The sequence below is a fragment of the Mycetomoellerius zeteki genome, unplaced genomic scaffold, assembly GCF_001594055.1.
Source record: "Mycetomoellerius zeteki isolate Tzet28-1 unplaced genomic scaffold, Tzet1.0 scaffold20, whole genome shotgun sequence".
Taxonomy (NCBI): Eukaryota; Metazoa; Arthropoda; class Insecta; order Hymenoptera; family Formicidae; genus Mycetomoellerius; species Mycetomoellerius zeteki.
Genome location: NW_017256957.1, coordinates 448,639 through 463,640, shown reverse-complemented (window position 1 = coordinate 463,640; position 15,002 = coordinate 448,639). Strand labels below are relative to the sequence as shown.

At 34.1% G+C, this 15,002-nt stretch overlaps 2 protein-coding genes across 4 annotated transcripts; one reads left to right on the top strand and one right to left on the bottom strand.

Moving 5' to 3' along the window:
* The first annotated feature begins 9,849 nt into the window (after nucleotides 1-9,849).
* Nucleotides 9,850-13,309, top strand: LOC108722269 (uncharacterized). 3 transcript variants are annotated; one of them, XM_018447271.1, is made up of 4 exons: nucleotides 9,850-10,004; nucleotides 10,292-10,430; nucleotides 11,025-11,955; nucleotides 12,108-13,309. In XM_018447271.1, exons 2-4 carry the CDS (start codon nucleotides 10,311-10,313, stop codon nucleotides 13,277-13,279), a joined length of 2,223 nt encoding a protein of 740 aa, XP_018302773.1. In that variant the 5' UTR covers nucleotides 9,850-10,004; nucleotides 10,292-10,310; the 3' UTR covers nucleotides 13,280-13,309. The 3 variants fall into 3 exon arrangements, with proteins under 3 accessions (XP_018302773.1, XP_018302772.1, XP_018302771.1); XM_018447270.1 differs by having other exon boundaries at nucleotides 10,289-10,430; XM_018447269.1 differs by lacking the exon at nucleotides 9,850-10,004 and having other exon boundaries at nucleotides 10,211-10,430.
* A 194-nt stretch (nucleotides 13,310-13,503) lies between these two features.
* mRpL13 (mitochondrial ribosomal protein L13) lies at nucleotides 13,504-14,953 on the bottom strand. Its single transcript, XM_018447295.1, has 4 exons — nucleotides 14,850-14,953; nucleotides 14,576-14,699; nucleotides 13,905-14,059; nucleotides 13,504-13,808 (listed from the first exon to the last, which is right to left on the bottom strand). Exons 1-4 carry the CDS (start codon nucleotides 14,871-14,873, stop codon nucleotides 13,575-13,577), a joined length of 537 nt encoding a protein of 178 aa, XP_018302797.1. The 5' UTR covers nucleotides 14,874-14,953; the 3' UTR covers nucleotides 13,504-13,574.
* Nucleotides 14,954-15,002: the final 49 nt, after the last annotated feature.

Here is a 15,002-nt window from a genome sequence, read left to right as displayed (position 1 = left end):
GCGCCTCCATGCCGTTGAATTTTCTCCTGTAAACCATTCTACGAACGTACGTCCGGGAAACTGCACCCCTCTTTTCAGTGACGTAGTTATCGATTAGAGAGCCCTCGAATTGTGCAGTTGTGAAACGTCAAATCATTGATAACTGATCATTAAACCTACTTATTTTTGAGAGGTAACGTGGAATTAGGAACGAGATAATTAGATGAATCATATGTGCATGTGTGTAACTATTAAATTTAAATATTTAAAATCGGATTGATTAACGTATCTTTTTACTTTAAATTTTGTGGAAAAAAAAACGAATATACAAAAAAAATTTAACTAATCGCTTAGAATTAAACGTAAATAGAATATGAGAAGACAAGTGGCCTTAAATCAGATCTTCAATTTTAATAAGACAACGAAGCTCTACGAAAAGTAAACGAATGAAAAGTGAGAAAGTAGACCTAATTTTTGTAGAATGCTTAAAAAATTTTATACTACCTTGATATTATTTCATTCTTTTCGGTCAAAAGTCGAAAAATTTTCCGTCTTTTTTTACTGTTCTATGTTTTAAAAAACATATGATGAAAGTTGATTTTCTGCAAAATACATTTTGTCCAATGCTTTCGGAAAATCAGCGAATTAACTGCGAACAAAATATTACAACACTCGATGTAAATGCTCCGGAAATAAATGTGATGCCCATTACGCAAGTTCCTCGAAGTCTAAGCAACCACTGCATCATATGAAATGTCAAAGGCTAGCCTCATGCGATTACATAAAGTGGTGAACTTAATATTTTTTCGCCCACGTATTCTGTCCGGCTAGAGAAAGAAAGGAACTGTCACTGCAGAGGCCAATGGGCTCATAAAGTCGCTCTATGAAAAGTAATATCTCCTTGTTGACCTAAGTATATTGCACCGTCGAAAACATCAGAAATGAACCAGTCGTATGTTCACAGGATTATTCGCTCCGTTATATAATATGTTTTCGTTTTAAACCAGTAGGTTTTTCAAATATTTCATTTGATTGAGCGTTGACTAATGTTAGCAATATGTATATTTATTGATTATATTTTACAATATCAATTAAATATAAAATTATGTTACACGTATGTATGCATGCACATATGACGGAAATAAAATTATATAAAACTTATTTTAGAAAACTTTAAGTGTATAGATTTGGAGACAATTTTATTTATTTATTTATTAATATTATTAAAATAAGAATTGTTCGCACAAAGTATTGACAATAAAGTTGAAGCATATAAAAATCATAAAAATATACTCGTTTATCAAGAAATCCTTTTAGCACAATTCATGAGATAATTTAAATTCTACTGAAACACATGGAATTAGATCAGACTTGCATTTACGTTCGTTTCATCCTTGCGGTTCATTAATTACATTAATGAACTTCCTGACTTTTAAGTGCTAAAAGGAGCGAATTTTAAGCTTACAAACTTTGGAGTAAAAAATGCCGATGAAGCAGACAAATAACGACGGAGGCTCGTAGCAGTAAGTATTTAAGAACTTTTCCCAGTTAGTCGCTGTTTTCCTTTTGAAAAGGATTTCCGCTCTAATCATGACTGAAAAGACGGACGAAAAGTAATAACACAATTGAATCAATAATACAACTGCTATTTAATCCTACGATGGTGGATGTGTCAGATTTATATCTCTTTAGAAATCGAGTATGTAAAATATTCGAAAATATGTAAAAAATATGCAAAAAATATGTAAAATATTCGGTAAAATAAATATTATTTGCAATAAATCGACTACGTGGAATATCAGTGGAACCGAGGGTTTGTTATTGATTGCGTAGTCACTGCACAGGAAGTTTCTTTATGAAAACTGTAAAATTCATTCGCGGTTGTGGTTCTGAGATTAAAGAACAAAATGCTATGAAGATTAGAGGTGAAAAGCCGCGGCGAGTATGCTGTAACGATTTTGGGTACTTGTTGCTCAGGCGAATTGAAACTTAGCATCTTTAACCTATTGACTATAACTAGATTATGTTTTACTACCGAAAAAAGATTGAATAATCAGGATTCTATGTCGCAACATACAATTAGTCTTTTAACTTCTGCTGAACAAAGATGTCATTTATAATTAATTAATTAACTATATGTTATTGAATAATATTATTTACTTCAAACGCATGTGATATTTTATTTATGTAAACTGCATTTGGTTTGATCGCTCACACGTTTTAAGGTTTCTACAGTGAATCGGGTTACTAGTTACCATAGAAATGTCTAATTTTTTAATATAATAGGCCTGTTCTTTTTAGCTAAACTTTTGCACCAGTTCATCTTTCTTCCCTTTCTCTCCAGGAGGAAAGAAGAGGAAAAAGATAAAGCGCTGCAAAAGTTCAGCCAAAAAGAACAGGCCTCATGAAGTCAAAGTATCGAACTTGACGTGTACAAAATTTTAGGTAGATTATCGATGAAATAAGAGAGAAAGAAATGTTGAAAATGTAATTTTTAACGTATAACCTAATGACAGATAAGGGTTGGAAACGCTTCTTTGACTAACTGCACACAAACATTACGATAGATTTTTCTAAAAAAAAAAAAAAAAAAAAAAAACCACACCCCACCAAAATTATAATACTTAAAAAAAATTACGATTGTAATGGTTACAAAAGGGGTTCGAATAGAGTAATGCATACAGTAATACACGATGCGGATTCCAATTAGCGCATCGCATAGTCTCTCCTACTCAATTTCTACCCTCATCTCCACGAAGCGTAACAAAAAATTATGCGGGTGAACCCTGAAGAACCTGAGCAATCCAACTGAAGATTGAGTAACCATCCCTAGTGGAAAACAGGGTTAGAGAAACTGACAGCTGACGAGGAAAGGAGAAATGCCCTCTGATATAAGGGGATTGAGCTAAGGGCTAACAACCCAGTCCCGTAAAAAAACATTACGAAAGCTCAAAAAAATGGAACCGGACGGACAACTAAGACGATGATAAGACAACTGAAGTAAGGACATAAGAATTGAAACGTGGAAGACCCGTACACTATATAGAACGGGAACACTGGTGCTCATCGAAACACTGAATAATTAAAGGGTGGACCTAACTACACTGCAAGAAATGCGATGAATCGGACAAGGAACAATTGAGAGACGGAAGCATACTATTTACTATAGCATGACAAAGAGCATGCGTTTGAAGTAGGCTTTTTTCGAAAGCTTTGAAGACTTAGTTGCGAGCTTCGAATGCTTTTGTACATTCCCGCGTCCAAGGGGTCAAAGGGGAACCTTTGTTGGTGCGAGCCGCACTCAGGAACCGAGATCGAGTCTTCCTGGAATTTAAGGGAGAATGTACAGTAAAGCTTTTTAGTACCAAGTCAAAGAAGGTGTTATATTGGGTAAGAGAATCGCCGGGACTAATAGAAATCTATTAATTGAGTAATAATGCTGGCGTTATCAAGAAGATACTACTTGACTTTAGACCATTGGAGCGGAGTGAGCATGATCTTATAAGAGAAGACACTGGCGATTTTTATCAAACAGTTAACCCGAACCTCAATGGGGAGATGATCGCTGCCAAAAAAATCTGAAAGGACACGTGTATCGCATAAAGAGGCTGGGAAAGGCCAGCGCCGGATCAATTGTGGAAGGATTTCTAGAGAGATGAGAGATGAAAGTAGAGGAAGACGGAGGATTAAGAATTACTAAATGCTGATCGTCTATGCTCTCGCAAAGGATGCGGTTGGCGGCATTCGGCTGGGAGGCTCTCCACAAAAGAGTGAGCATTAAGATCACCCTGCAGAATAATAGCCGGATCATGATCCCCAATGAAAGAAATGAGATTAGAGAGTGCAGCACGCGATGAAGGTAAGTTGGGGTGCCTGTATACGCTAACGATAACAAAGTGTGACCTATTGAGAGAGAGGCGAATAGCCAGGGCTTTAAGCGAACAATCTAACTTAGACGTAAGATCGTAAGGGTAAAGTAAGTGACAGGATTGCGAATTAATACTAGGGCTGCGTTCCATTGCACGCATAATGCGCATGAAGTATTATTTTATCCTTGTTCGCAAATTGTTATACAAGGATAAAATGATACATCATGCGCATTATACGTGCAACGCAGCTTCTAACATGCCTCTTTTATCTGCAGCATCAGCGTGGATGTAGTCCGCGTATACGAAAATCGTGACCCCCTCTTAATGCATGTCCTGGCAAGAAAGATAACATCAAGGAATTCGGCCATTTTCTCAATATCGGCCTTCTTACTGAGGCAGTTCCAATATAGGAGACGTAGTGACGTAGAGATCTAAGATCAGCAAGAGTATTATAATGTAACGCTGCTATTAGAAAGTATTAATATCTGTGAGAGATTGAAGAGTGTTGAGAATATAGTGAAGTTGTCCGATACTGAATTGAGAGTTTTTAAAAGAATTCGGAATATTGTTCACCAATTGATGGAAAAGAGAGGATAGAATATGAATGAATTGCGATAAGTCAAATAAGGTCATTGAGAAAATGGCGATTGGGTAAGGGGTGGACGGGAAGGAGAGGACATGAGAACACCGAAAGAGGGAAGGGGAATATATGGAGGCAAGAATTGGGATTGAGAGAGGAGATGCCATAAATCGAGGAAGAGGAAGTGGTGGGATTATGGGAAATGAATTGAGAGGCTATCAGGTTGGGTAATCTTTCATTAGGAGCGTAAAATAAAGAGTTATGTAGATCACGGAAATTATTTCTAAAATAGTAATCGAGGGAGCTGCCTTTGCTAGTATAACAGGATCTAATGTTTGTAGATGAGGCTAGATTATACTCACTGATGTTATTATTATTGATTGGTGCGAGAGCGAAGACATTGAGGAGTGAAACATGCTAGATCCGCATACGTACGATCATTTACTTGATTGATGAGCAAATTCAGGAAGAGTACCCAGAATACTCTGAAGATCAGAATCTCATTTTGATAGGAATGAAGATCGTGAAATAGAGCACGAGAAGAGTTGCCTGGCGTAGAGAAAGAGGAAAACTCGTGAAAAGGGGGGAAGAGTTAGGAACTACGCCAGCACAGGCTTCAAAGTAGAACACATTTTCAGTGGCCGCGTAGGCGTAAATCTATTTCTGGCGCACATATACAGGGAACTTTGGAGAAGAAGGAATTAATGCTCCTCCCCCGTAGTTGCAGCACAACGGGGACATCTACTGATGGAAGCATTTTACCGAATTGGGGTGTTTAGGATGGTCATATCAAGCGCCGCGTAGTTTCTCTTTACAGTCGGCGCTTATATGGCCGTATCAGAGTATTCTGAATAGCGCTAATTGGTTGCTTCAATGACGCATTCTCTATTCCGCAGTCTTTTTCCGCACCGTGTGATTTCACCCTTACGTTTAGATGCTTGATGAATAACATCTATATATAAAGTAAATCGAATTTTTTGAGAATATCATTTTCAGAAATATTTTGAAGAACATTTTTTATTACGCCAGTGCGCATGATACAAAATCCGACGGGAGTCCTCGCCACCACTACCCGGGGCACGCTGTACGAAAAAAACAAAGAGAAAAAAATTTCTGGATTTCTCTCGCCATAATGAAGCGTTATTCATCGAAGGTTATTATTTGAAGGTTTGCAAACCGGAAGCTGTGACCTTTGATGGGGATTCCCCCGCAGCAATCCACCGTCGTAAGGATGCTTAGACGAGGCGTGCGTATCACCACTCGAAGTCCCTTCTGCCGTCAGGGAAGCCTCTGCAGAAGGAACGAGGAGTGAGAGGGCTCGTTAATTCAAAATGTTGCAACAAAACATCAAAACAGTTGCTTATCTCCATGAAAAAATCATGAACACCCACATAATTGTTCTCAGGCAGTAAAAAATTATCCAAGTCAGAATCGGAAACGATCTTGATGGAAGATCGCAAGTGGTCACAAGTCGGTGAGGAAGAACTTTCTGAACCTCGTTCTTTCCGAATATTTTCTTGGGATTGAATTAAAAGTAATGATTTCTACTCCCAAGATAAGGGACGTGCCAATAGGAATTACGAGAGACCAGGGGAGTTAATAGTTCGATTGAAATTAATCGAAATGAATCCGAGTGTAAGTTTGTAGTGTAGAAATTGCGAATCGCTCTCTGATTTCATTTTCACTCTTTACTATACGCTTCCAACAATGTGACTATATTGGCTACCCTATGTATGTCATGATAGAATATGGGCGCTCGCATTATTATAATAAACCATTTATATCCACATGCCTACTGAGTTCATAACATATATCAGATTCACATATAAATGTAAGTTAAAATTCACATTAAAATTTAATCAATTCCGTTTCTATTCAGAAATAAAATTAGAGGAAGGCAGGGAATCAGTTAAAAATAACGCTACAAATATCAATTAGTCTGAATAATTAGCATTAGCATAATATTGGTTTCATTACCAATGAGATCAGTCTGTTCTCATAAATATTAACCAAAATTAATATAAATTATTTCCTACTGTATCTTTCTAAAGATAAGATTTAAAAGAAGACAGAGTATTTAAAAGAAGACGGAGTCATAAAGATTAATTAAAAACGATTCTTTTTAATTGCCTTTACAAAAGAAAATAATTATAATAAATAAACCTTATTTAATGTTGACAAATATTTCCAGGTTTGCAGAAGTTTTAATAAAACACATTTTTTTGTTAAGATTAACGAACGTTTATGAGAAGAGTCTGTAGAATTGCACTCACCGTCACGTCAAGCTTTCTTGGCAACGTGAAACTAGCCCGCGGCAACATCACGAGTGAAAACTGAAAATTTATGAATGAACAGTAATACAGCTGGCCGATCGATAGAGCGATACCCCGCATGCCCTCGCGCCGACCCACCCTTGGCGTAGTAATCAATATAGTGGAAGTTAGGACGTTGAGGGGTATGGCGGGCGCGCCAAGTCCATTCAGTAGAAGCGGCAGGTCCTACTATTGATTGCGTGGGCAGCTAAAAGGGATTCCCCCACTTTCGGCCATTCAACGAACCGCAGCAGCCTGTGGGGGTAGCAGGAGTAAGCTAGGGGTGAGAATCCTAGAGAGGTGGATGATGTGTGTATGTATTTGTATTCGTGCACATGTGTGTACGTGCATCGTCTGCGCACACGTGTACAGTTCGCGCAAGAAATGCCTTCCAATCTTGTTTTAGCATTACGTGTTACCTTCTCGGTTATTTTCACGTTCATGGCCGTAGCTAAACGGACCAGCCGGAAATATGCGAGTTTCTCCAATCGCTATATAGGCTGGTGCCTGGTTCAATTTATCTGACTATGGCAATGAACATGGACCAAAAAGGTAAACGCGATGTCTCATCAGTAGATGTGATATCATAGAATTAGGAGGCATTTCTTGCGTGAACTGTACGAGAAAGTGAGTAGAAGTAGTGTAGGCGGAAAACGAAGAAGTAGGGGAAACAACATTTTCTAGGAGAGTTGACCAGGGCTGGGCGTAATTTTTGGGCGCTATGATTTTTGGGGTGGGATCTAGAAAAGTGCAAATAAGCACAAATATCTTCAATTTCTAAAAAATAATTTCCCTTTAATAAGTCTGGAATTAGGACAGGAATAACTGATCCTTCTTTAATTTAAAAACAAAATTCAAGGCAAATGTATTACAGTTCAACATATAAAGCGTTCTTCAAACAGAACTTATTTAAATAATATGAAATAACATGAATTATTTCTTTATCCTGGAGGCATTTATTTGAGATATGTACTCAATTACCGTAATCAACTATTGATTAAATATTATGTAACGCGCGCGCGTAATATAATTATAATTAATTTTTTCTATCTTAATCTGTTGTGTATACTTAAATATTATGTGCATGGTACGTACGTTTATGTGTATGGTTTATTGTAAATTGAATATCAATTTTATTAGAATTTTGTTACAATTTTTACTATATTTCGGAAAAAGGTGAAATTTTATGACCAGTATTGTGCAAGATACTTTATTTTCAATGCCTAGGTATGTACCGCGTGTTGCTGATCAACATATTGATCAGTTGGTCAGATTATTTTATAAATGTAATATCTTTATTTCTAGCAGATATTACATTAATAAAATTAATCGATTGATTACATTTGTAAAATTGGATTAATTACATTTTATAAATGTAATGCCTTCTCTCTAGTAGACTTTATTTATATTTATAAAATAACTATCATCTGACCAATATATGTTGATGCAACACGCGGTACACTGCCTGTTAATAATTCGAAGGGTCATAGTAGCAGTCTGACTTATCGGCCTGATTTATCCGTCGGATCGATAAACACATGATGCATCATTTATCCTCGTTATGTTCACCGAAGAATAAGGCCAGTATTCATAGGTTCTTATTTTAAGACCGTCTTAAGTAATGTCTTAAGTTGCTCTCTTAATGCGACCCTCTGATTGGTTCATGACATTTTAAGTCATGTACTTAAGACGGTCTTAAATATAAGATCCGACTATGAATACCGGCCTAAGAAAGGATAAAATAATATCTTATGCGCTTCGTGCGTAATTCGGAAGGCAATGAATCGACAATAAAAGAGTACACATTTCGGAAATGTATACAACGGAAGAGACATATTAACTGCCGCTAAATAAAGAAAAATAAGATAGTTGATACACGGGGCATATATTGATATATTTGAAATTATTGTAAAATAAACGATAATATTGCATAAAAAATCAGGGTTGGCAAACGTTACTTTTCAATTACTTTGGCGCGTTACTTTTTATAGTAAACAATTTGATGACGATTTGCAATTTTTTATAACTGTAACGCTAACTATTTAAACGCTAAGGTTGTACTAAGGTTAGAAAAATCACTTTGAAAAGTAACTTATGTCACTATATCACGCGTTACACTGAAAAAGTTATAACGAATAACGCGTAACGTTACGCGTAACGTTACTCGTTACTAAAAAGTAACGCGTTACAAATTAGGAGTTATTTTTTTCAGTAATGAATGACTTTTTCAATCCATTACAAGTAACGATTGACTTTTCTAACTCTGATGTTAGCATTACCATCATAAAAAATTCACAATGTCATTACCAAATCGTTATTATAACAAGGTAACGTGATCAATAAAGTAACGGCGTTACAAGTTTTATATATATATATATATATATACATATATAACATGTTACTCGTCAACCCTGTAAAAAATAATATAATATTTCCGCAAAAACATATTGTAGTCATGATGCAATGATCCGAGTTAATATCTCCGAATAAATCGCAATAAAATTTTGCATTAATTATTTAATATTTTGAATATTTAAAGTGCTTATACAAAAACATTGAAAAATTTTATCATTGTTTTTTCAAGTTTAGTTTGCAACAAAGTAATAACAAATGAAGTTAATAAACAATAAAACTGTTATTCAAGAAAAATAGAATATAAGCACAACTTTCATACATGCATATAATTTAGTCCCCTACAGTACAAAAGTTGCTGCAATAATGCTGCAACATTGCAGCAATATTGCATGTTGCAGTAATATTGCAGCGTTATTGCAGCGATATTGCTGCAAATTCTGTGCTGTATGAGGTATAAATGTTACGACATTTGTAAAAAAAATGCGGATAATATATCTTTAAAAATTGCTTGATATAGTCACAGGATACTAGCGTTATACAAGAGACAGAAAACAAAATACAATCAACGATTCATTTGTTTTAATCTCTTTTATCTCGTGTAATTATCGGCACGCAATCTGGATATCGTTCATCGTGGCATTGTTGTGGAAAACATGAAGCCTGTTCTTTTTAGCTGAATTTTTGAACCAGTTCATTTTTCTTCCTTTTCTCTTCAGGAGAAAAGAAGAAGAAAGTTCCAAAGTTCAGCCAAAAAGAACAGGCCTATGGAGTAAAAAGAAGACCAACCTCAATTAGCCGGTCACGAGAAAGTTCGGCTAACGCAGCGCATGTTCACATCTGCTCACATCGCAGTGTTGCATGACAGATTTCCTAACCTGAATAATCGTCAACTTTAACGATAATATTTCGGTTCGTGGAGTAGAATGACGCTTTTTTTTATCAGATTCTTTCGTTTCATGTAAAATCGTGTCGAGTAAGAAAAAAAAATTTCATCGATTTTTGAGGGGGGAGGGGTAAACAGGGGTTCGATTGTGTACTTGAAATGAGACGAAAATTACAAAAATGAGCAAATTTCACTAAAATACTTATAATTTCATTGGTCAACACCTAGTGAATTTATTCACTTTTGTAATTTTCACTCCATTTCAAAAAAGCACAATCGATCTCCTCTGAATAATTACCGCTTATTTTAGCAGCACGTGAAATTGTACCTTTATGGAAACAGAAGAACTTTGTAGTATCAATATTTCTCCATTAGTGGTGAACCCGTTCGCTATACAATGGTCACCTGATAATCACATTTCGATAATTACGGAGAAGGGTGTACACGTCCTCGTAAGTTATGTTTTTTCATCATTTTTTCACATCACAAAAGAGTTAAATCTTCCTCGACATTGTATTTATATTTAAAGGGAAATTGAGCGATAAATAGTTCTCGCAATTTAGGCGAGTTTTATTTATCATATTTATATTGTGATATTTTTTATGTTTATGTATAAAGTTGATTCTACAATGAATTGATAGTCGGAAATCTTAACCAGGGTTCTGCAAGTCGGTAGTAAGAAGTCCTAAGTGGGTTCCTAATGGATTTTCTACAATTAGTCTTACCTAAGCTTTAAGTCTTAAGCTATAAGAAAACCAATCATAATCAATTATTCTTGTCACATTTAACTGTGATTAATTAATTTCTTATGATTTAAGACTTAAAATTTAGGTAATTACTTATTGTAGAAAACCTATTGCTTAAGTAATGACTTATTATAGAAAATCCATTAGTTGTATAAGTTAACTGTTGATCAACTTCACTATTTAATTGACTGATAAGACTTAAGACTACCAATTCATTGTAAATCAGCATAATATGGAATTATCTAAATACAGCAACTTTACAACTTAACAATATAATTTGGGTACAATATTGTTTTACAGGAGTTACAACCTTCGCCTATGTCGCCGAATCCAATTTTCAAGTTTTCCCGTTCTTTTATATATCCTTCCGACACTTTACCAGCATATGCATTTAGAAGCGAGGTAGATTCCTCAATATGGGATATGATACGTGAAGAGATTTATTCACTTCTTATGGATGATGTCATTACGCCAAAATTAGACGGAGTAACTGACAAGTTTCATAAAATAATAAAGGTGGCATGGTCCCCTAAAAATTTGATCTCTCCTAGTCAATGCATATTAGCGATATTAAATTCGGCAGGTGCGGTTGAATTATTGCATAAAGTTTCTAATAATTGGTATTCCATATGTGATGTTTTGTCCCTACGGCTAAAAATTATAGAAAATGAAATCAAAGCTGATCTGAATAAATCTAATTTTCATAATAACCAGAGTGCAAGGATAGTCGAGAGCGTAAAGAAATTACAAGCTTGCTCTATGACATGGAGCAAACTTTTCAAAACAAAAGATACTTCCTTTGCATATTTATCTGTAGCCTATCGTAATGGCAATATAGTGATTTGGAAGATTCCTAGAATATCAAATTTTACGAAAAGCTTGCAACCTATATTTTTCGAATTAATACATTTAAATCATGCATCAAAAATTAACGTATTATGTTGGATCACTATTAAGGCCAACGAACATCTGATTGCTGTTGGATATTCTGGTGGTACGATATGTGGTATAAAGTTAACAGATAAGGATAATAATCTACAAATAACATGTGTACAAAAGTATGTCGATTCTGATTGTATAGCAGTTAATTATTTATATATAATTCCTCAAGACGAATCAAGTATAAAGATTTTTGCTGTCAAAGGTTCTTTTGTCTTGGTATTATGCATAAATACGACAGGAGAATTGAAAAATATACGATACTTGAATATACGAGGATTTACCATTACAGGTAAAGATTTTTGAAAATTATATTATTGCAATCAAATTTTACGAATATATTTTGTTTTTTTCTATGTTTATGTTACATAAACATTTTTTAATTAAACTTAGAAATATGTTACAATATATTATTTATTGTTATATGTTTAATTATTTTTTCAGGTGTAGCTCCTATTATTGCTCAGCAATTTTTAATCTCTACACAAAACAGTCATACTTTCATTATTAACATACAATCAAAAAATTTAGTTAGTACCAATATTAAAAGTCATCTACCACAGACACTTGTTCAATATTTTGGACTCGCTCATTCTCCAAATAAAGTAATATTTGTAAATTTAACTAGTCCAAATATGGTGTATGATCATCTGGTGACAAGAGAACCAAGTATAATGCATATGTTCACTTTAAAAGATACATTTTGTGATCCATTATCTATTATTAATGACAGTACAAATCTCGGAAATATCTGGGATTGTATGGAAATCCTCAGACTAAAAGCTATCAAGGCAAAAGATCCATGTATGATACTTCGCCCGATTCCGAAGAATCTTGAATCATTATCACTCTACCAACTGCAAGTATCAATGTGGATGACAGTAATAATGAATGTGTGCACAACGAAGAAGCCAATACCAAATATGGAGCATATAAGAGAAAGTAAGATAACGGAAGCGCTTCCGTTAATTTTTCTACATTCCGCTTGTACATATCTGGAAAATTTGATGAAGAAGAATACATTATTGGAGAATCAGACGTTTACAGTGTTTTTATTAAGACGATATCTGGAAATATACCAAGGCATACCATCAGATGAGGATTCAAAGAACAAAAATACAACAAATCAGCGTATTCAGGAAATATTAAATATGACTACGTTCTATTCGAACCAAATTGAAAAGTGTAACCTATGTGGTGAAAGGATAGATGGAATGTGGCATGTTAGAGCGTGTCCACGTGGTCACAAGCTACCTAGATGTTGCATGACATTATTGCAGATAACGTTGTTGGAATACCGGGTCTGTCCGATATGCGGCCAAATCTTTCATCCATGTTTAGAAGATATATATGAGGAACCGCAATGTCAGTTCTGCGATGTACCTATTTTGCGTAACTTATATGATTTCGATGCAGAAAACTCAGAACTGTACGGGAGGAATTTGTCACTCCCACGAATTGCTGATGTCACAGTTGAACCAAGAGATCCAGAATCCGAAGAACCATCCAATAAACAAAAACAAAGTAAATGGGATACTTCACATACGTATTCTGTAATTGTGAATGATGATGCTAACGAATCAGATAGAATTACGGAGAAATGGGAGAAATTTTAATTGTGATATTTGATATTAATTTAATACATACACGCATGTATATATAACTGTTTTGCATTTGTATACACAGTTATAATTAGATTCTATGTAAGTGTATATTATTACGTAATGGTATATATATCTCTCTCTAGTTCCAAAATTAGAATTTTAATAATTAAAATTCTAATTTTGGACCTGAAAGAACAAATACTTTTGAACTTTACTGACTTATAAAGAGTTATGAAAGGTTTTGGTATTAATATATACAGTATAAATATATATTATTATTTGACTATATTATCATATAGTATTAAACTTATTTAAGAATATGATTTTTAGGATATCTTAAAAGTTGTGGAAAGCTATCTATTTCCGTTTTTGGAATATGATTTAGTCGTACAGGGACATCCCTTAGTTGTTTGATTTGATTACTAATATTTTTTAACATATCTTCAGGTATCTTTTCATCTGGGAATATGTGTAATCTTTGCATATTGTGCCTTCGTTGTAAGTTCTTCGGTAATGCTCTGTATACAGCTTTTTCTACAATCTGTTCCAATCATATACACGTATATAGTTATGTTATGAAATAGCTAATAATATTTTACATTATTATACATTTTGAAATTATGAGTAAATTAGTTACCAAAGTTGGATCCTTAGAATGTAATTCCCATGCAAGAGTCCAAGTGGCACCTCCATGATATGTAGTATGATGAAAGTATACACGTTTTTGCCACTCGTCTCCACGTAAGGCAATTTCCTTGCTGTTTATTACTACTACATGATCGCCGCAATTGTCTACATAAAAATTATTAAGTATATATTAACAGTTATAAGAACATTTTTTCTTTTTTTAATAATTGTGACTATATTTTTTTATTAAAAGTTTGTATTTATGCATAATTATCAATTTTATTTAATTAATTTTTATTTAATTTTTTAAAAGCAACTTTATTGTATCTCATTCTGTGCATAAAGATTGTTATAAAAAAATTGATAGTTTATAAAATATTTTATATCTATTTTATATAAAAATATGTCAGAAAAAAAATGTAAATCTTTTCAAGTAAATTAAATATAATTCCATCTTAATAAGATAATCTTCGCATGACTTCAAAAAATTAATTTCTTTGGAAATATTTTGTCATTACTCATTCCCTTTTGGATTATATTTTTGTATAAATCATTTTTTTCCGAAAGTGCAAAAATTTTTGAGGAATGATAAATTAAATTGGTATTGAAATGAATAATTACCTAAATTATATATAGGTATTCCAGAATAAGAAAAAAAAGAGAAAACTAACAGATACTCACTTAGTGGATGATATATTGGCTTGTTCGTTCCCAGAAGATAATGTTTTAACATTTCAGCACTCTTATATGGATCTTGCCATTTTGCATCGTACACATGCCAAATGCGGGCGAATGTACCCCAATGCTGAAAATAAGTTAAAAACAATTGTAAATTAATTAGCAATTTTGAGACTGCAAAAATAATCAACCACGTTTGTGACAAATATCTACAAATTATAGGTAACAAGTGTAAAGACTGCAATATTATTATACGCAATATCAGTGAGACACAAACCTGTCCTCGTCGCGCGAGTGACATAATAACTTGTTAACAATAAGCGTTTTCTATTCACTTTTATAAAACTGCTATTGGAAGTTATCTCAATTTGAGGTTATGGACGCAAATAGATTGATGTAATTCATAAGGTGCGTTCGGGAAGACGCTATT

Excerpts from the sequence above, each read along its gene's own strand:
- mRpL13 (XM_018447295.1), bottom strand. The coding sequence starts at position 14,873 with ATGTCACTCGCGCGACGAGGACAG. Across the intron at positions 14,700-14,849 it reads CACTCGCGCGACGAGGACAG|CATTGGGGTACATTCGCCCG; the intron begins GTTTGTGTCTCA and ends ACTTATTTTCAG. Across the intron at positions 13,809-13,904 it reads ATTCTAAGGATCCAACTTTG|ATTGTAGAAAAAGCTGTATA; the intron begins GTAACTAATTTA and ends TGATTGGAACAG.
- LOC108722269 (XM_018447271.1), top strand. The coding sequence starts at position 10,311 with ATGGAAACAGAAGAACTTTGTAGTATCAATATTTCTCCATTAGTGGTG. Across the intron at positions 10,431-11,024 it reads AGAAGGGTGTACACGTCCTC|GAGTTACAACCTTCGCCTAT; the intron begins GTAAGTTATGTT and ends ATTGTTTTACAG. Across the intron at positions 11,956-12,107 it reads ACGAGGATTTACCATTACAG|GTGTAGCTCCTATTATTGCT; the intron begins GTAAAGATTTTT and ends TTATTTTTTCAG.